The following is a 21,347-nucleotide window of genomic DNA, read 5'->3' on the forward strand; positions in this document are numbered from 1 at the left end:
ATATTTGAATTTAAACAAACTAGCATGATTTTAAAATAGTCATAAGGTTCTTTGGTACATTTATTCAATAGGTATTTCTTTCTACCCAATGCATAATGCTAGTTTTTTTTTATGGTGCAGTTTTTAAAATATAAGTATATAACAGCTTTATTAAGATATAATTCATCCATTTAAAGTGTACAGTTCAATGGTTTGTGGTATATTTATAGAGTATATTCACTGCCATCAATTTTAGAACATTTTCATCACTCCAGAAAGAAACCTTGTCCTCTTTAGCTGTCCTCTCCCAACCCCTGACAACCATCTACTTTCTGTCTCTATGGATTTTCCTATTCTACACATTTCCCATAAATGGAATCATACAACATGTGCTCCTTTGTGACTGGCTGTTATTGCTCAGCATATTTTCAGGATTGTACTAAATATCAATACTTCATTCCTGTTTATTACCAAGTAATATTTCCTTGAATAGCTATACCACATTTTGTTTACCTGCTCATCAGTTGATAGATGTTTGGGTTGTTTACTCTTTGGGGCTATCCTATATAATAAAAGGCTAATATGCAAATCGACCGAACAGTAGAACAGCTGGTCTCTATGACACACACTGACCACCAGGGAGCAGACGCTCAATGCAGGAGCTGCCCCCTGGTGGTCAGTGTACTCCTGCAGGGGGAGCGCCGCTCAGCCAGGGGCCCTGAGCCAGGCTCACGGCTGGTGAGTGCAGCGACAGTGGCGGGAGCCTCTCCCACCTCCACAGCAGTCTCTCCTGCCTACTTGGCAGCACAAAGGATGTCGACTGCCGGCTTAGGCCCGCTCCCCGAGGTGTCAGTCAGACATCCCCCAAGGGTTTCCAGACTGCAAGAGGGTGCAGTCCAGGCTGAGGGACCCCCCCTCCCACCCCGTGCATCGGGCCTCTAATTATGAATAATGCTGTGTGAATATTCATGTAAAGTTTTTGTGCAGACATACTTTTTCAGTGCTCTTAGATATACATCTACAAGTGGAATTAGTGATCAAATGGTAACTCTTTGTTTAATCTTTAAAGAAACTGCCATATGGTCTTCAGAGCAATTGCACCATTTTATATTTTCACCAACAGTATATGAGATTTGAATTTCTGCACACTTTCCCCAGCTCTTGTTATTATCTCTCTTTTTTAATATAAAATACTCTAATTTTCAAATAACCTAGTATATTATGGGTTATTTTAAAATTAAGATAGGAAGATTTAATCTTCCCAAAAACAAACAGAAGTATGCTTCACCTAGCAAAACCCAAAGGATGTTAACATATGCATGAACATCTTCGTTTGCTGGGATGGCTATGGTCTCTCCAGAGTTCGATTGTGTTGGAGTCAAATAGACACAGATTTAAAGGCTGGCTTTGCCACTGCCTAGATTTGTGACTTTGGGCACATGCCTCATCCTAGTTGTGGGGATGGGAGACACTATTATTATTACCATAGAGGATTATGGAGAACGTTTGAGGGCAAAGTTCCCAGACACAGTAGCTAATACCCATTTGATGCTTGAGAAATGTAAGTTCCTTCCCGCTTTGCAGAATTCTTCACTTGCCTAAATATCAGTTTGCAGAAAATGTGTGAGTGGTGTTTAAATGTACAGGCTTGAAGTCAGAAAGTCTTGGCTCTGCCTCCTCCTTGCTGGATGATCTTAGGTAAGTCATTCAAACTCCCTGTGCCTTCTTGTCCTCATCAGTGAAAATAAGAATAGTGATTGTGGTTATCTCATACAGCCATTGGAAGAATCACGAGATAATACAGATAAAGTCCTGGCACATAATAAACAGTTAGCTAAAGTAAGTCATGACATTGCGGATGGATCCGAGAATTCTCATGTTTTCTGTTCTAAGGCTTGTAGCCAATCATGAGAATTCTTTAAAAAGATATTAGCGCCCTAGCTGGTTTGGCTCAGTGGAGTGTCAGCCTGTGGACTGAAGGGTCCCCGGTTTGATTCCGGTCAGGGGCATGTACCTTGGTTGCGGGCACATCCCCAGTGGAGGGCATGCAGGAGGCAGCTGATCGATATTTCTCTCTCATCAATGTTTCTAACTCTGTATGCTTCTCCCTTCCTATGTGTAAAAAAATCAATAAAAATATATTAAAAAAAAAAGATATTAGCTTGTAAGAACATGTAATAAATAACTTCAAAATGCAATGGATATTTAATTTTAAAGCGTGCCTTTAACATTTATGTAAAACATTTTTTTTACTCGTTCAGTAGAAACTTATCTGGCCACTAGGTAAAGCTAGCAATAAAACTACTGGTCCGCAATGTGTTAAAAGAGGGTCCTCGAGAAAGAAAGATTTCAGCGTTTAATAAAACATATGATAAGAAAAGCATGAAAAAAAAAAAAAAACATGCAGCCTTGCAGGAGGTCATGTAAAGACATGGGAGGGCCTCTTCCTTCTCTGAGTTATCTGTGAATTGACTTAAAGTCACATTTCTCTGCCTTCCCTGTGTCCCCCTCCTACCCCTCCCCCAACTTCTTCCTACCTCCACTTTCACCTACCCCCCTACTTCACTTCAGAAAGGAAAAGTTCTTTTTAAGACAGCTCAGTCTCCTTTTCATCCTTGATTCGAGGTTGGAGTCAGGAAACAGACCGTGGAAAAAAAAGCTATTTTACACATATCTTTAGAGATAAAGAAGAAAAGCTTCTCGGTCCAAAACGAAATTAAAATCCCCATCACTCCCTGTCCACCCCACTGCTGTGGAAATGTTCAGCAAAATCTATCTTTCCAGTGAGACCCTGTGGGGGTCATTCAAGGAGCAAGAAAGAAACCCCTGAAGTACTCAACCCCTGATGTGAATTCCCAGGGACCTATTTGACCTCACTGTGGCCTGTCTGATCTCATGGACTATGGGTGCCTCCAAATGTCTGCATTTTTGTGACCTTGGGCATCAAGAGAAAAGTTGATGTGTGCCTTCCATTAAGCAGGACCTAAGAGAGACCCTGATCTAGAAATACCAAATTAATGATGCATAGTTCAACAACTGCACCTTGTCCTTCTACCGCTCCCATGAAGATATGTCGCTGTTTATTTTTAGGTAAAATCAAGGCACCATGAATGAATAATAATGGTTTCTTTAAACATGAGTAAGAAAAATGAGCCAATAATTACTCTGAGAATAGAGGAGCAGTTTGACCAAATTGTTGCCTAATTTGAGAGGTTCCCAATTTTTGCCTTGTAAAGAGATGGGAAAGATGAGAAAAGATAAGGTGACTCCCTAAGGCCTAAAGGTAGCTCATTCTTTCCTCCAGGATGAATTCTTTCTGCAAACATCCAGACTTTCCATGGTGCTAGGCACAGTCTCTTCTCCCCCCACCATCTATAGCCCAGGGAACATTATCAATTCCCAAATTATCTCTTACCATCATTCTCCCCATCTCCTCCTTGTAGCATAAATCTCCTGGAATCACCACTCAGTGCCCCACAATTATGAGACTCTCCCAGTTCTGATAGAAGATGTATTCCGATCTGGTGTTGTGAAGGACAGTGTGACGATGGCGCTAGCACTGGTTGATGGCGTTGTATAGTCACTATAGTGCATCAACACAGAACTATGACCTGTACTTTGAAAATTAGCTTTCAAATGAGAAAACTTGACATTTCAGGGACAAAATTGAAGCAACCAAGTCTCTATGACTTGTCCAACTCCTGAATTTCTATTTAACAGGTCAAAAATCATGACATTCTACTAGTGTTGCAGTCATTTGCAAGTAACAGTTCAGCTGATATTTAAAAACCTGATGTAAATAAATGCATACCAGTTAGCTGATGTAGAAAACCAAATCCAATTTGATTATGTCAGGCTAACTCTGAGCTTACTAATACTTCTTCAAGTTATGCAGGCCATGTGGAAAGATTTTGATGTTGTCCTCAACCTGGAAAAAAGAACCATTTGAAACTAGTTCAGAGAAAAAGCACACTTTGAAGACTGATTCTGAAGTCAGTATGCTTGTAGAGTTGTTATTTTAATATGCAGGAAGGTGTCTGCACTTTTTAATTTCAGTATTTAAAAATAATAAAGTGAATTGGTAATATTGAAATCACATTTTAGTCTGGCATGTGGTGCTTTAATGTATACTGTGGTGTAGCCAACCCCTGGTCAACAGATACAGAGAATTTTACTGAGGCTTCATCTCTGGAGGTGTCAGGTGAAGGCAACTGAATGGTGTCAGCTGGATAATCTGGGACTCCAGGAGGATTGCTCTATTTAGAGCTAACTGGTCAACCTTCAACTTCAACCTTCAACTTTTATTCTAATCAGTGAACCAACTGAGAGACTGTCATTAACAATTTATCATTGTCCTGTAATATGCCACTTGTTGGAGAATGGTTTGAGCTATAGAAGTAGAATTTAAGAAATAACTTTAGTCATAGTGATTATCCCACCTATAGACTTTAGTTAAATCTGAAAGTTAGTGCCTACAGATAGTCTTCCTATATTAGTAACAGAAATGTTTAGGGAGTGAGATATTATCATTACATGTATATTGTGATTAAAGCTGGGTTAAAAAACTTTTTCTGTTGTAAGTTGTGATGTTGAAAAAAATCTCTATAGTAAATATACATTTCTTTCCTATGTTAGTACAATATGGTGAAGGTAGTTGAAGTTTTATTCATTTATGTCTTAATCTTTTGATTAAACTGACTAGCATACAGCAGTGTTCGGTAAATACCAAACACTGCTGTATGCTAGTCAGTTTCCTGGGCATTAAGGATACAACAGCACACAGTCTAGCAGGGAAGACAAACCGGTATTAAACTTGTAATTGCTATAGAGTTTACTGAATAGCATTACAGAGAAAGAACTTATTTGGGAGTGCAGTATGAGGGGGAAATAACCAGGACTTAGGGCTCTGGAAAGCTCTTTTTGGTGAGGTGATATTTAAGCTGTACCCTGAAGGGTGAGTGGGAGCTGGCTCAGGTGAAACCATCTTATCAGACTACATTCTTCAATCAAATGTGCTTATACCATTGTTCAGCTTTCCAGATAAAGAGCTGGCATTTCTTATAGGTAATAGCATTCTCAACGGGATATTACAATACCTATGATTATGATTCTCAACTTCAGTGCTCATTCTATAATACTGTAGTTGTAAATAAAGATAATTGGGCCTCTTCTTGGTAGGACACCTTGAAAACAATAGATTAATTTTTTTTTCTAATAGCTACCTTTCCTGTGATATTTCTGTTTGTCTTCCAAGGATCAAACACATATTTGGTGAACTGTTGGCTGATTTGAAAATAGAGAGGGGGAAATACTGTTTCTAATTAGTTGGGAAGTTCTTACTCCCCTGCTGCTGATTCATTGGAGTTATAATAAACTAGGGGCCCAGTGCACAAAATTCATGCATGGGTAGGGTCCCTAGTTGCTGCCAGCTGCCGGCTGGGGCCTCCCTTCCTTGGCTGCGGGCTGCAGGCTGGGCCTTCCTTTGTTCCGCGCTGCCCCCTGGTGGTCAGTGCATGTCATAGCAAGCGATCAAAATCCCAGTCAGTGGAACTCCCAAGGGGACACTTTACATATTAGGCTTTTCTATATATATATATAGATTACCTTCTCTTGACATAAGCTGATTGCTTTAGGACTATCTTCTAAAGTGTTGGGAGTAGAATCCTGCTAAGATGTGTGACTCTAAACATTCTGGAATGGTATCACTTTTATTCCTACTGAAATACTAATGTCTGTGCATAGTTTGGTGGGTGACCCTTACCAGGAAACATAAATATGATAGGAAAAAGCTGTAAAGGATCACAGGAACTAAGGGAGGAAACTACCCCTGTTGTCTGGGGAAAGTGTTTGAATCCAGAATGTCCCAGAACTGGGGTTGGCATTGAGTGAACAGGAGAGCAGCAGTCATTTTTTGGCCAAAGACATGGGGAAATGAGTGTGTATGATCTAGGTGCATTGTTCCAAATCTGATAGTTGGAATCTGAGTGATAAATAACCGTTTAGGTTTTATTTAGTAATCTTTTGCAAAATCTGGAAGGTTGGACAACTTAGAGCCTAGCACTAAGTCTTCACTCTCCAAGTAGCCCTCTCATCACCTAATATGGTTTTTTGCTGGATGGATGTTTTAAAAGTGGGCTGAAGAAGCCATTTGACCTTGATTTCTCTCAGATAATTGTTTGCAATTGTTGGCTTCCACGAGTGCTGGTTGGTTATAAAAATGGCTAGATCAAAATTGCTTCCAAGAGTAGGGCAGCTAAATCTGGCATTGTAGCAGTGAACTGCATAAAGACATGACCTAATAGGGGAGGGAAAGCGGAAGGTAAGCCAGCAAAGAGGAAGGATGCTTTTCTGTAATTTGTCCACCTGTTTGTAATTTACACAAAGGCATGGTATGGACTAGCTGCTGCCCTTCTCAACCACTTTTGAACTCATGCTCATAGCTAGGTATGACTTAAACAAACAAAAATGGGTAATTCTAAGTAATTTTTTCATGGAGAGATATGGCTTTCCAATCTAAATCTCCTGCTATATAAACTGTGTTTTTGTCTCCAAAAATATGGTGCAGATGTTACACAGCAATATTTTCACCTTGAAGCTTTCCAGATAAATCATTGGGATTTCCTGTGGGAGATAACATCAGAGTTAGGCTCACGGGGTCTTTCTCTTGCAAGCCTGTCCTGTCTCCAGGTTTATATGCCTGGTGTGGCCAACTGACTGTGTGACATTGTACCAGATGTCAGGGCCATATGCTGTTTTCCTCTGGAATTCATCCTAAGTCAGTATTTGATGAGGTATGATGCTGCCAAGTAACTGTTGGTAATGTACAGTTTCTCCTTCCCTGCCTGGCTGCAACATGTCCTGTAGACTCCAGAAGAACATCTGGCAGCTCCGTGTGTATTTAGCAACTTGCAGAATTCCCTGCATTGATTTACACAAGGGCTTTAAAAAAGTATCAACATGTATTTATCAAACATTTATCACATACCTATTCTACATAAGGCTCTGTGCCAGTTTTGGGGACTATACAAACCCTATGAGAGATTGTTCAGCTATTTCACATGAGAAGCAATGTATGGTGTATGGTTCATATGGTTCAACCTAAAATTATGAGCCTGCAGTCAGAGGACCTAGACTGAAGTCCTGGCTCCCCCATTTACTAGCTGAGTTACCTCGAACAAGTTCTTTAATTTGTTCTTTCTTTTCAGTGAAATGAGGAAGTGGCCTGGATGACTCCAAGGTCCTTCCTTCAGGACCTTAAGTGTCTAAATTGACCAACCTGGAAGCAGTATTTTTTTATATTATTATTATTATTATTATTATTATTATTATTTTGCCAAAGAAGCCAATTCAGTGGAAGGTATGGAGAAGATTAATGGTAACAGACCCCGTGAGTTTAGCAATGATTTCAGAGACATGGCAAAGTTCTTAACATGAAATTCATCTTATTTCTGCCTAATTTAAAAATAAGTATGTACGTGGCATCACAAACCATCACCATTTAGGTTTTATTTAGTAATCTTTTGCAAAATCTGGAAGGTTGGACTACTTAGAGCCTAGCACCATTTTCATTAAAAGCTTTAAAATAATTAATAATAATAATAATAATAATATTTATATAGTGACTTACAATTTTCAAAGCATACATTTTCTGATTTGATCTCACAGCAACCCAATAAGCCAGGCTATTTTATTTTTCATTCTCTCTCTCTCTCTCTCTCTCTTTTTTTCTTCTAGGAAACTAAGGCTTAGAGAGCTTAAGTGACTTAACACATTGCGGACGGATCACGAGAATTCTCGCTTCATATTACACAGTGTTTTACAAAGTATCATACTTTAAAAAGATATTAGCTTGTAAGAACATGTAATAAATAACTTCAAAATGCAATGGGTATTTAATTTTAAAATGTTCCTTTAACATTTATGTAAAAGGTTTTTTGTACTCATTCAATAGAAACTTATCTGGCCACTGGGTAAAGCTAGCAATAAAACTACTGGTCTGCAATGTGTTAAGGCCACTGGCTAGAAAGGCTCCAAGCCAGAATTCAAGGCTGGGTTTTATAATTGTTATTTCTGTATCATTTCCAAACTGATTCCATGAACAGCAAAACAAAGAGGGAGAAATCTGGGAAGAAGAATACATGCTAGAGAGATAACTAGAAGCAGATTGGAAGGTTTTTGTGTGGAGATACCTGCAGGGCACACATAGCCCATTAAATCCTTCTTCATTGGACAAAACTAAAGTGGGCAACACCCTCATCACTGAGGCATACAATTCCAGGCACTCAAGGGGAAGAAAAATGCTAGGCAGGAGCAGAAATGCCCTTTGGATACCTCTACCCCATAATTAACACTTTCTTCTAATGGATAAGAGCCTATTTTTCCTTCTTTAAGCTGTGGCCGACATTCCAACTCCTATAGCTGCTGTGGCAACCAAGGCATCATGGATTTCTTCATAGTTGCTTCAAGAATTCCTTAGGACAGTGGTCGGCAAACTCATTAGTCAACAGAGCGCCAAACCGCGGCTCGCGAGCCACATGTGGCTTGTGAGCCGCAGTTTGCTGACCACTGCCTCCTTAGGAGATTGTGCTAAAAACAGTATGAGATGGCTCAAGAGGAGATACTACTAATGATTCTCCTGCTGACAGGCCACAAGAAGGAGGCTTTCAGAACTCAGCAAGATGATGTTTTATTATCCCCCCATGTTATGGCCCTCCTAAGATCCCAGTCCAGTGGTCGTATATTCATGAAACCTTGGATATTAAAGGAATCTCTTTAAGACTGTCATGTAGTATATGTAAGATAGGAGTCACTCAAGGACTTAAGCAGACACAGCGAGCAAGTAGAAGGGAAATTTATTAGAGGGAATGGGGGGAAGATTAGGACTCAGCCTCCACTGTCCTTGGGGTTGAATTTTATGCGCAAAACCCGCAAGGGGCAGAGGCTGGGGGATATAAGTGTTCTTAGTCTGATTAGATGGAGTTTGTTGTCCTTCAACCCAGTTAGTGCTGGCCATTGAGGCTGTGGGCTGTAAGCGGCTGTTGTTATCTTTGGCCTGCTGTCGGCTGCCTCCTGTTGTGCTTGATAGGGTGACCGTAGGCTGTTCCACGAAATGAGGCTGAGGCTGCTTCTCGTTTGGGACTTTCTAGTTCGCCTGAACCAAATGTCCTCTGCTGGCCTGTCAGTATAATCCAGTCACTTGATATATGAAGCAGATGATCCAGAGAAAAGAGGCCACTACACTGGTGTCCACATTTACATCAGAATCACTGGGGAGCTTTTACAATCCCGATGCCCAAAATCACACTCCATACAAATAAATCACAATGTCTGGGAGTAAAAGCCAGGTATCAATATTTTTTAAAGAACCCCACCCTCTCATACACACACACACCCCAACTAATTCCAGTGTCCAGCAAAGTTTGCAATTAATGGGCTTATGATTTGTCTAAGATCACACATATGGTATGATAGGAGCCTTCCATGTTCAACTCAGTTGTTTTTAGCCAAAACTGACTCTTGCCCTGAAAACATAGGATGAGTAGATACAGAACAGCTGCCATAATGATGACGTTCCAGGTAATCTCTCACAACTGCCCTTCAAGGTGAATACATTAGCCTCAGTTCACTGATGGAGAATATGAGTGTTTTCATTTGTGAGTCCTTCCTAAATGTAAAAGGAGGCCTTCCAGCGGTGCTCCCTCCAGTTGTTAGACATACCATTTTATTCAGGTGTTTAAGGAAAATCTGTGTGTAGGTGTTGCCCTAGGCCAGGGGTGGGCAAACTTTTTGACTCGAGGGCCACAATGGGTTCTTAAACTGGACCGGAGGGCCGGAACAAAAGCATGGATGGAGTGTTTGTGTGAACTAATATAAATTCAAAGTAAAGGAGCAGAGGGGAGAGCAAGAGAACCCTCCGCTCTTTTGGCTCTGTGGGCCGGATAGAACAGCTGAACGGGCCGGATCCGGCCCGCGGGCCATAGTTTGCCCACGGCTGCCCTAGGCTATGTGGATAAATGGTCAACAAGGATCAGAAGACTTTGAGCTCCCAGAGCTTATCAGCTAATGAAGGCATAATTCAGCAATTCCGAAGACATAATTCAGCAATTCTGAAGACATAATTCAGCAATTCCAACATTTAAGAGTTAAGTCTGGCCCTAACTGATTTGGCTCAGTGGATAGAGCGTCGGCCTGTGGACTGAAAGGTCCCAGGTTCGATTCCGGTCAAGGGCATGTACCTTGGTTGCGGGCACATCCCCAGTAGGAGGTGTGCAGGAAGCAGCTGATCGATGTTTCTCTCTCATTGATGTTTCTGGTTCTCTTTCCCTCTCTCTTCCTCTCTGTAAAAAATCAATAAGATATATTTTTTTAAAAAGTTAAGTCTGTGATGGAAACTTATTTTATTCATTTGCACTGGGCCTTGCTTATTCTAGAGGATTTGTGGCAGCAAAAATACACATAATGAAGTTGTTAGCATATAAATAAGAAACAGAAATCAAGACTAGGGAAAATATAAATAAGTGTTGAAAGTTAAGAACAGAAGAAGAAAAATGTATAGTTATGCAAGTCATAAAGATCTACTTGGGCTGAACCTCAATTTTGGCAGCCACATTGGAAAGGGAGCTATGGTTAATTATAAAGTTCTTATTGTCAGTGATTTGCAAAATAGGATTTTATAACACGGTGCCTTGTTATAAAATTGCAAACTTTGCTGGACACTGGAATTAGGTGGTATGTGTGTGTGTATGGGGGGGGGGGTTCTTTAAAAAATATTGATACCTTGCAATAAAATAAAGGATATAAAATGGTGAATTTGTGGCATGAGTAGGTGGTCAGGAGTAAATTGATTTGTGCCAAATATACATCCAGATGAATCTGTGGCTAGAAGCTAGACTATATGGGGGAATGGATGGATTGGATACTCTTAAAAACAGTCTTCATAATTTCTCTCTACTGGGATTTTTATAAGGTAGATGGTCTTTTCTTTCTTTCTTTTTTTTTTTTTTTCAATTTTTTGGGGTGGGATTGAAGGGCAAGTATTCTATGTTGTGGCTAACTTGATGGTTCATACCAGGGGTCAGCAAACATTTTCTTAAAGGGCCAGATAGTAAATATTTTAGCCCTTGTGGGCCAGATGGTCTTTGTCATAACTATTCAGCGCTGCGGTTGTAACACAAAAGGAGCCATAGACAATACATAAGTGAGTGGAAATGGCTATGTTCCAATAAAACTTGATTTACTAAAACAGGTGCCAGGCCAAATTTGGCTGACAAACTGTATTGCCAATCCCTGGTTTAACATTGAAAATAAAAGCAAATTATATTATTGCTATTCTTTTTTTGGAATTACAGAATGTTTAGAAACTCGTCAAGCCTTGGTCAGTAAGTACCTTTGACCTCATAATTTAATTGATAGTAGGTAATGATATATGCTGGAGAGAGCATGGCTCATGTTCAAGTTTCAAATTCATTACATTCATTGGAGGAACATGTGGACCCCAAAGCAATCCAATATAACTAGTCACACATCACAGTGACACTCAACAGACATGGAACTAGGCTTGTTGCAGCACAGAACTGGGCTGGGTCTAAACATTTTTTACTTCATGTGGAGAAGGAGAATTGTGTTTCTCACCTGGAGGTCTCACAAAGCAACATGCATTCTCTATTAAGATCTCCTGGTTGGTCCCTTAGGAAAGAGAAAAGATGTTGGGTTATGTCCAGTAGGTGTGTGCTATTTACTCCTTCATTGTCTTTTCAAGTGCAAAATCTATTCCAGGCTACCAGATGTAGATTCTAACAAGTCTTCATAAGTACAGCCAAAAATACAGCTGCCCTTAGGAAAAAATAATGACTTCACTGTAAAAAGGCTTAGTTACGAGCAGATAATGCATGTTGATGGTTTGCTATGATCTGGATTTTTTAATATCTCCCATTGGCCATAAACTAATCTGAGGGGTAAATTGTGCAATGGGAGCTACCTTAAAGGGTTAATTCTGGGAGGTCACCAGAAGAGGTGGCCTCAAGTGATTTGGAATCGGAAGCAATGGGTGATTTAGGGCTCCAGCCTTAGATACTGCTTTAACTAGTTTATGGATAACGCATGGTCCTGAACAATGAATTATGAACTCACTTGTGCCATAGGTAGTGACAATGGGAAAGTGGGCTTAGACAGACAGCTTCAGAAGAGTTTGTAAAATCATGGAATACAGTTGTGGAACCCTTGGGGTTTCATTGTCAGTTTGAGCATAATTTGATATATCATTCTTTCTGGATAGTAAGGAATTGTTCCTTTTGCTCCATTTGGAATTTCCTAACTATTCACGTATCTGGCAGCATAAGAAAATGGTTTCTGTTCATTGTAATCACTACTCTAGGCCTATGGAGAACAAGTACTGTGTCTTTATTTTCTCAGGCATTGTCCTGTACCTGATCCCTAAGGGCCACTCAAAAATGGTTGCCCCGTGAATGAATCCTGGCTAATATCATTCTGTTTGCAAAACTAGCATCATAGAGTGGTGAGTTGCCAGGAAGAGAGGTGGCTCCTTTTTGTTGCACAAACTGTGGCAAACCTTGAACCCTTCCAACAGAGACTAATAAGGCTTTTTGTTTAGGGGCTGGAATATGCCTATAGGACTTAAAAAGCAGAAAAACATTCATATGGAGTCACAGTGCCTCCCCTCTTCCCCCTGTAGATACCACCAGATGAGGGTGAGGTAAAGGATATATAGGGCAGGTATGAAATATTTTTAATAATGGCCTATTCTTAACAAGCAAGATTTGAGACCAGCGAAGTTTCAAGGATAAATTTCTTAGGGAAAATGTCTAATATCAGCCACCTGAGATTTTTCACTTTTTCAGAAATATCAAGTGACCAGACATACTATTTTATTCCCTCCTCTTTCCTCTGGCTCTTGCCAACATGCTTATTAATAACAATGACTTTATCTATTGTCTTAAGAAAATAAATTTCCTTTGACAGAAGTTACAATATGGTTTTACAGTCAGATCTTTAAAATATCCTTGCCCCTAATAAGAAAGACATAGAGAATGGGGACATTTTGAGCCCAAACCAATTTAATATTGGCAGCACTGAGATGCAGCACAGTTCTGTTCCCACTCCACCCTGGTGGTCAGGTCTTGCCAGTAAGAAGGAGGAAAGAGCCAAGAAGATGGGGATGTACACAGGAGCTCTCAAAACCCAGCTGGGGCTGTAGCCCTGAGCATTTCATTGTAGGATTCCCCTGCTACCAGAGGAATGTGGAAACAAGGAAAGAAACAAAGATGAATTTAAAGCAAGGCCTAACCTCACATGAGTAGTTTGTCTTACTGTAATATATAAATTGCCCAACTCCATTGCATCTAGGTTTATAAGTGATGAACTTTGGCCCCAGGGACATTGAATATCTTTTCCTCCTTATTATCTCCACCCACATCACAAAACCAAAAAAACCTGAGCACCTGTTTTGCCCCTGACCCTCCCCTAGTATTAACCACAAGGCAACATAAATAGAATAAAGAGATTAATGGATAATTTTAATTAGCTGCTAGGTTCACGTCATACTCCTGCTTGGGTTAGTGTTGAGAGTCAATTATAAGTTGTCATGACCCTGAGTATCTTTAGATCATAGAAATATGCAGATCGTCAAAGTAGATATTAATTACTTTTACCTGTGTATTATCTGTTCACTGATCCATTCTGACTATTCTTGGTCCCAGGGCCTGAGGATCATTTTCTCTGATGCATCACGGCTCATCTTCCGGCTCAGTTCCTCCAGTGGCATGCGGGCCACCATCAGACTGTATGCAGAGAGCTATGAGAGGGATCCCAGCGGTCATGACCAGGAGCCACAGGTACCAAAACAGAGCTGTGCTCCCAGCACTGTGTGTTTCACTGCTTCTGGCAAATTCTGGGAGCTCCTATATGCCTTTAGTGGGAATGATTATGTTCTGGAAAGTAAATTTCATATTGATACTTCCAGCTGAAGGACAAACTTAAGAGTGACTACAAGCAAATTTAATTCATTCATCGAAGTGTTTTCAACAGAACAATTGTTCTCCAGCATCTGTGAGACTAGCATTTCTCAAATGACTTGCCTTTCTTGATTGCTCTTCATTTTGTTAATTGGGGTGACATTAAGAAGAGGCACCTTGTATAGATAAGGAAATTTCGAGTTAGAGTCAAACTGGTCAAACTATGCAGAGCCTTGACTGTGCTCATGTAAATAATGAGTCTTCGGGTGTTTGGAAAACTCTGGGTTGAACCATGACCTTGAAGTGCCAATATAGATGCTACTCTGGGCTTCCTCTCTGAGATTGCTGCCTGGCATGTGAGAAGGGACTATGGCTGGCCTGAATTTAAAGTCAAGGGAAGACACTAACAAGGCTAACCCCTTACGTTGTCAACAATTGAACTAATTAATAATTCACTTAGAAAAATAATAAGCCATTCCACTCCCTTATTCATTCAAGCTCCAGGCAACATTATTTAATACCAGTAAGGACCCACTATAATGTTGGGTACTTCCAGCTACACTGTTTGCTGCCCCCTCCCTCTTGGTCTTTACTTCAACCTGGGTTTTGAAGCAGAGTCTTTGATAATTTCTTGAGATGAAAACATTGGCTCCATCTGCAATGCTGCTTTTGTGAAGAAGAGAAGTAAAGAAAATGTCACTGCTTCTCATTTTACAGTTGCTCAGAATTTCCAGTTATAATTGGCCATAGCTGTTCCCTGGATGGAAAAGATGCCAGGGAACATTTTCTTTCTTTGTCAATACTTTAGTGGGGTTTTTTCATGACACTTTTCTTTGGAGAGGCTCAGAGAACTTGGGAAAAAGGGTACCATACATAGATGCTTATACCTGATCCTGCAACTAGCAGATCTGTCGAGTAATATGATCCCAGGTGGGGAAGTAGAGGCCTAGGAGGCAGTTTTCAGGGTCACCTAGAGCATGAAGGGGCAGAGCATGAGGCCAGCATCATGTCCTTGGTCCTTCCTCCTCAGGATCACAGGCTTCCCATGCAGGGATGGGCCTCACTCTGCCAGCATGATTTGTTCATGAGTAAATTTCACCCCGGATAGTACAAAGTCATGAAAAAAGTGGAGGCTCACCCTACCTTTCTATATAAAATCTCATCTATATCTCATGTTTGGGGAACAAGATTAAAACACGGACCTGAATGTTCAGAGCTTCGTACAGGGTGAGGAATGATATTCCTGGCCTCACCAGCTCTGAGTCACTCAGACTCAAGGTTATTTTTTTCTCAACATTCTTTTCCCTATTTGCACATAGTAAGTGGTTATGATATTTGCTTATTTTTACTTACCTTCTGCACTGGCTGCAGGAGTATCTTTATAATGTCTAGGCCATTAGGCATGTGTGAAAACAATCCTATAAACACATTTCTGTCTACCCTTCTAAGTTTTTCTGGCTGATCTAACAATCAAATTGACATGAGACAGATTAGCAAGAGAAAAAAAAGTTAAAGTTTAATAACGTGTAGACCTCCTATATACACGGAATAGACCTGGAAAACTGAGTAACTTTCTGAAATGGCAGAAGCTACCACCTTAAATAATGTTGCCAGCTTATAAGACAAAATATTTTGATGGTGGAGAGTTGTGGGAGGTACCAGAAAAAAGCTCAGTAAACAAGGATAAGGTTATTGTGCAGATCTCAGTCCTTGGCTCTCCAGTGATAAGAGTTTCTAGAGTTAAGGTCATGCCCCTCTTCCCAGTAAAGTGAGGAGGACATTCTTACAAATGGAGATTTCCCTTATACATGTCTCTTACTACAGGGAAACTTCCACTCAGTTTTTAGAGCTTTTCCTATGTCTGCAGTTTCTTAAAAATAAACAGCCTAAAATAATCCTTATGCAAAGAGACACATTTTGGGGTGGCAAATGTGCTCTCCTACAAGTTTATCTCTGAGATGGTCTACAAAAGCTAAGTGGTGCCCCCCTTTTTAAGGCTTCCTTTGAAGCTGAAGCTTCCATGGGCCTGCTGCCGGAGGGCTGTGTGTTAAGTATGGTCAGGGCCTGGGGCAGGCTGCCCCCAAATATCGCACAATGGCATAGTGATTACTTTGAATTAAAGTTACTGGACCAACAGCCAGTGCAAGAAGGGCATGTTGACCCTCCCTGGTCTCCTAGAATGCAGGGAATAAATCTCCCCTGTAAAAGGTGTCCTCCTTGATCCAAGGGAGTGAAGAGAGACACCCATATCAATAGAGTTAAGGCATCTAGAGCCTAGAAGCCTGTGTAAGCCTTATTTTTTCTAATTTACTACCCAGACCTTTTTCTGTTTAGATCCCCAGCAAATGAGCATCCAAAACTAAATTTCTTTGTCCTGTCAAATGTTCACAAATTTATTGTTTCTTTGTCTAAAAAATGACACAAAGGTGGACTGGTTCATCATTTCTCTGAGTATCATTTATGATCTCCTATATGCACACATTAAGTTGGTTTTTCTTCTGTTTATCTGGTCTTTTTCAATTCTATTATTAGTCCAGCCATCAGAACTCAAGAAGGGTAGAAGGGAGAACTTTCCACTCCCCTACAATATATGTTCTTCAATCTGTGGGTAAAGTCACCATTGCTGTGTGTTTTGAATGGTTGGGGGGCCCTTGCATTGATACTGTTCTTCTGATTGCTGATATTCTCTCCTTTTCTAATCATAAGCAAGGGTTTTCCCTGACCTGGCTAGGTGGGCCTCACAGTGTTTAGCATAGGACCTAGAATAAAATGTTATGTTAAAATAGAACTTCTTATTAAAATACTACACATCATTGACTCACCAACTTACGCCCTATTGCCTAGTACATTTAAATCAAGATATAACTTTAAGATTTTTAAACCTTACATCTAAAACCCTAAGGAAAGGAAGAAAATTCTCTCAGCAGGCCCATCTGCCTCAATTACTGTGGCCCTTGGACCAGGAAGGGCCTACTAATGGCATTGCTTTACAGGACCACCTGCTTCTGCCTTAGAAGAGCTCTGGAAGGAAAGGCCATTGGTTAACTATTAGCAGAAATAAAAAATAAATAAATAAGGCATTCTCCTGAAGCTGCAAGTGTTATTACTGATTCAGGGCCTGACAGGGAAACACCAGCTTATGTTGCTTTTTCAGCCACAGAGAAAAACCTCTTCTGCCTTTTTGGTTTGTTCTGATTGGCAGCCCAGAGAACAAACCAAACAGAAAACAAATAGCCACCTCGCCCACCCCACACTGGCACCTGTACTCAGACACTAGTTAAAGTACCTCTGTACCTGGCAAAGATCCCATTGATAATCATATTTCAATTCAACAGATTTTTTTTAATGCTTTATCCCCTCTAACACAATGCCCATTTACATTCAAGTTATTTAGCAAGAAGACTGGAAAGTTCCCTTCAACTGGCTTTGTTAGCATCAGGCTATTTTACTTTGAGCTGGGATAGTTACTTTTCCTGACATTTTACACACATGTGAACAGAACTTGTTTTGAACATTTATACTGTGGTTGACTCATGCAAGTATTCATAGCTATCCTTCTGATGCAACTAGGAAAACTTGTGATGCAATCTTCATGCACATAAGTTTCTTTCCCGCTTATAGATTTTCCATTTTGGGTCCATTTGTATAACACTGATTATACTATTGGTTTTAAGTTACTCTAAAATAACTTATTCAAGAATATATATATTTAAAAAATTTTTTAAATTAAATCTTTATTGTTGAAAGTATTACATATGTCCCCTTCCCCCCCCTCCGCCCCCCAGTGACCTCCTCCAGCCCTCCCCAGTCCCCGACCTCAGGCCTTCACCACCCTATTGTCTGTGTCCATGGATTATGCATATATGCATGCAAGTTCTTCAGTTGATCTCTTCTCACCCACCCACCTCTGCCTTCCCTCTGAAGTTCGACAGTCTGTTCCATGCTTCTATGTCTCTGGATCTATTTTGTTCATCAGTTTATTTTGTTCATTCAATTCCACATTTTAAAGAAAATTCTATCTATATGCATATAGGAATTGGTGGTGAGAGGAAGAAGGAGATTGGGAAGCTCTTGAAAAGATTAGAAGGTGGTTGCTTTGCCCTCATTGTGTCCCTGGTAAATCAGGAAGGAAAGCTCCCAAGGCCTATTTCTGAAAGAGTATGTAGTTTGACAAAGAGAAGATTACTTTAATATTACTGACAATCAGTAGGCCTTTAAGGAGCCCTCAAACCAGCTGGTAATAATTAGAAAAAGGAATGAGCCAAAAAGATTTAAATTCACAGGTAACCAGAAACAGTCAGTTGTTTCTGTTTTCTTTCCCACTAGGTTTATTATCAGGGCTGCTAAAATATCTTATTTTGTATATGTTTTTATTGATTTCAGAGAGGCAGGTAGGAGGGAGAGATAGAAACATCAATGATGAGAGAGAATCATCGATCAGCTGCCTCCTGCACACCCCCTACTGGGGATCAAGCCCGCAACCTGGGCATGTGCCCTGACTGGGAATCAAACCCTGACCTCCTGGTTCATGGGTCGACCGATACTCAACCACTGAGCCACACAGGCTGGGCCAGAGGTATCTGTTTTAATTAAGCCAACAAACGTATTCACCTTCTTGTCCCTTTCAGTCTATGGGTGGAATGGCTAATGAACAGTAAAAGAGTCTAAAACAGTGGTTCTCAACCTAATGCCTCGACCCTTTAATACAGTTCCTCATGTTGTGGTGACCCCCAACCATAAAATTATTTTCGTTGCTACTTCATAACTGTAATTTTGCTACTGTTATGAATCATAATGTAAATATCTGTGTTTTCCGATGGTCTTAGGCTCTACAGCAGCGACCCACAGGTTGAGAACCGCTAGCAGGGTCACCTAAGACCATTGGAAAACACAGATATTTACATTACGATTCATAACAGTAGCAAAATTACAGTTATGAAGTAGCAACGAAAATAATTTTATGGTTGGGGGTCACCACAACATGAGGAACTGTATTAAAGGGTCATGGCATTGAAAGGTTGAGAACCACTGGTCTGAAGGAAAAGGAAGAAGAAGTTTTCTTAAGGGCTGGGATAATCACAGACTGATAACCTGCTTCTGGCTAATCAACATTTGGCGTAGGTACTTTAATTGCAGAATATAACTGTACCCAACCCCACCCCAACCCCAGGAAGGACCCTGATTTTCCCAACCTTCTTTCCCACTGAGGGAATTGATGTGTGTATTTCTGATAAGCTGCACCTCAAAGTCTTTAAGGACTAATATCTAAGCACCGGGAGTCCCTCTATATTGGATTAATCTGTCAAAGCAAAGGCCATCTGTCATTTTGCCCCGCCTGTTCTTAGTATCCTATCTAATAAAGAGGGAATATGCTAATTGACCATCACTCCGTCACAAAGATGGCTGCACCCACAGCAGAGGCCAAGTTCCCATAAGGAGCCTTTACGAGCAATCGGCAGGGACCTGAGGCTACGCCCTCCCCCACCCCTGTGGGGCTTGACAGGGGACCTCAAGGTGTGCTTCCTGTCCTGGTGCTGGTCTAGGGGACCTCAGGCTGCTCCTCCCACCCCAGCGCCAGGCCGGGGGACCTCAGGCCGCACCCCCCACCAGGTGGGGCTTGACAGGGGTCTTCAGGCTGTGTCCCCCACCTGGCGAGGCTTGATGGGGGACCTCAAGGCACGCCCCCCGCCCCTATCTGGGCTGGGGGACCTCAGGCCATGCCCCCCGTCCTGGCTCCGGGCCAGGGGACCTGAGGCTATGTCCCCTGCCTGGCGGGGCTTGACAAGGGTGGGACTGGCCGGGTCTGGATCTTGCCCAATGCGGGGGGCGGGGGGTGGTTCTGGGTCTCATGCGATTTTGAGGCGCATGTGGGTGAGCAGGACTTGACTCTGGGTCCCGTGGTGTGCCCCAGACTCTGACAGGAGGAAGGTTTTCATATACATTTTACTAATTTTCTTTCATCTCTGACACTTCTATTAAAGAGAAAGGGCAAATAGCAATATTAAATTATTTCCTCTAATTAATCCCCTTTTAATGTGCATGAATTTCGTGCACCGGGCCACTAGTGACTTTATAACCCAGAAATATAAAGTACAGAGCCATTTTATGTTATGTTAGGAGAACATATCATTTATTATCTACATCAGGATACTTTTGAGAGTGAAAGGGGCACTAATAATTATAGTGACACCCTCCCCAATAAATCAGGGCAAATGGTTACTCTAGTTACATGCCTTTGTGCTATCTTAGATCTGCACGTCTCTTTAGAGAGGGGTTTCCAGGAGCACTACTAACATAAGCCTTGTAATACAGAGTGAACATGCAAGAGTGAAGAGTTAGATCCATGGTTCTAACCCGGACTGTACGCTAGAATGACTTGGGTGGCTTGGTACCCCCTCCCAGGCCTGGCCTCTCCCCCCCCCCACCCCCCCCCCCCCCCCCCCCCGCCGCCCAGACATTGTACTTTATTGTTCCAGGGTAGAGCCTGTATTTTTAAAACATTTCCCAAGTGATTCAAATTAGAGAAGGGCCTCTAGACTTTAATATGTATGTTAATCATCTGGAATCTTGTTAAAATGAAGAGTCTGAGTCAAGTCTGAGGAAGATCAAAGAGTCTGCATTTCTCAAAAGTGCTCCGGTGAGATTGTGTTGCTGGTCTAGGAATCACACTTTGAATAGCGGAGAGTTATACGAACTGTGAAGCCCTAATAGCAGGACCTTGACTTCTTTAAAATCATAAAAAGGGCAACACCTGTTTTTAGTGCCCTTCCATGCATGAGCTGCTGGCCTCTAGACTCACATCTCCAGTTGCCCATTGGACTCCACTTGAATGTCTTCTGGGCATCTTTAACTTGACGTATGCAAAACTGAACTCCTGTCAGCCTCCCAGGATCCTCACCCTTCCCCCTTTCCCCTGCTTCTTTTAAGTTCTTCATTTCAGTAAATGGTGGCTCCATCCTGTTAGTAGGTTTGGCCAAACACCTAGAATTCATCCAGGGGGTACAATTCTTTCTCTCATGCCCCATATTCATCAGCAGATCCTACTAACATGACCTTCAAAACACAGCCAAGTCTGACCTCCTCTCACCACCTTCATCATTTCTATGCAGGGCCAAGCCTCTGTTTTCTCCTTTACATTATTGCACTGGTCTCCTCACTGGTCTCCTTCCTTCCACTCTTGTCCACTCCCTACCCACATCTAGTCTCAGAACAGCAACCAGAGTGATGTTTTTAAGACATATTAGATCACCTCATTACTCTGCTCACATCATCCAGGGCTCTTTATCTCACTCAGAGAAGAGCCTAAACCTTTACCATGGCCTCAAATGCCCCACCTCCGACTTCATCTCCCACCTCTCATTCGCTTTCCCTCTTCACTCCAGCCAATGTTCTAGGCTT

At 41.3% G+C, this 21,347-nt stretch overlaps 1 protein-coding gene across 3 annotated transcripts in view; it reads left to right on the top strand.

Moving 5' to 3' along the window:
• PGM5 (phosphoglucomutase 5) overlaps positions 1-21,347 on the top strand; it is a gene marked incomplete at its 5' end in the record, with an annotated part of 197,375 nt that overhangs the window by 156,563 nt on the left and 19,465 nt on the right. For all 3 annotated transcript variants that reach the window (XM_080669073.1, XM_080669072.1, XM_080669071.1), the window contains one exon: positions 13,695-13,829. In XM_080669073.1, the coding sequence (XP_080525199.1) occupies positions 13,695-13,829 (135 nt within the window). The remainder of the gene's footprint in view (positions 1-13,694; positions 13,830-21,347) is intronic.

Source organism: Plecotus auritus (genome assembly GCF_963455305.1).
Source record: "Plecotus auritus genome assembly, chromosome: 5".
NCBI classification, from domain to species: Eukaryota; Metazoa; Chordata; class Mammalia; order Chiroptera; family Vespertilionidae; genus Plecotus; species Plecotus auritus.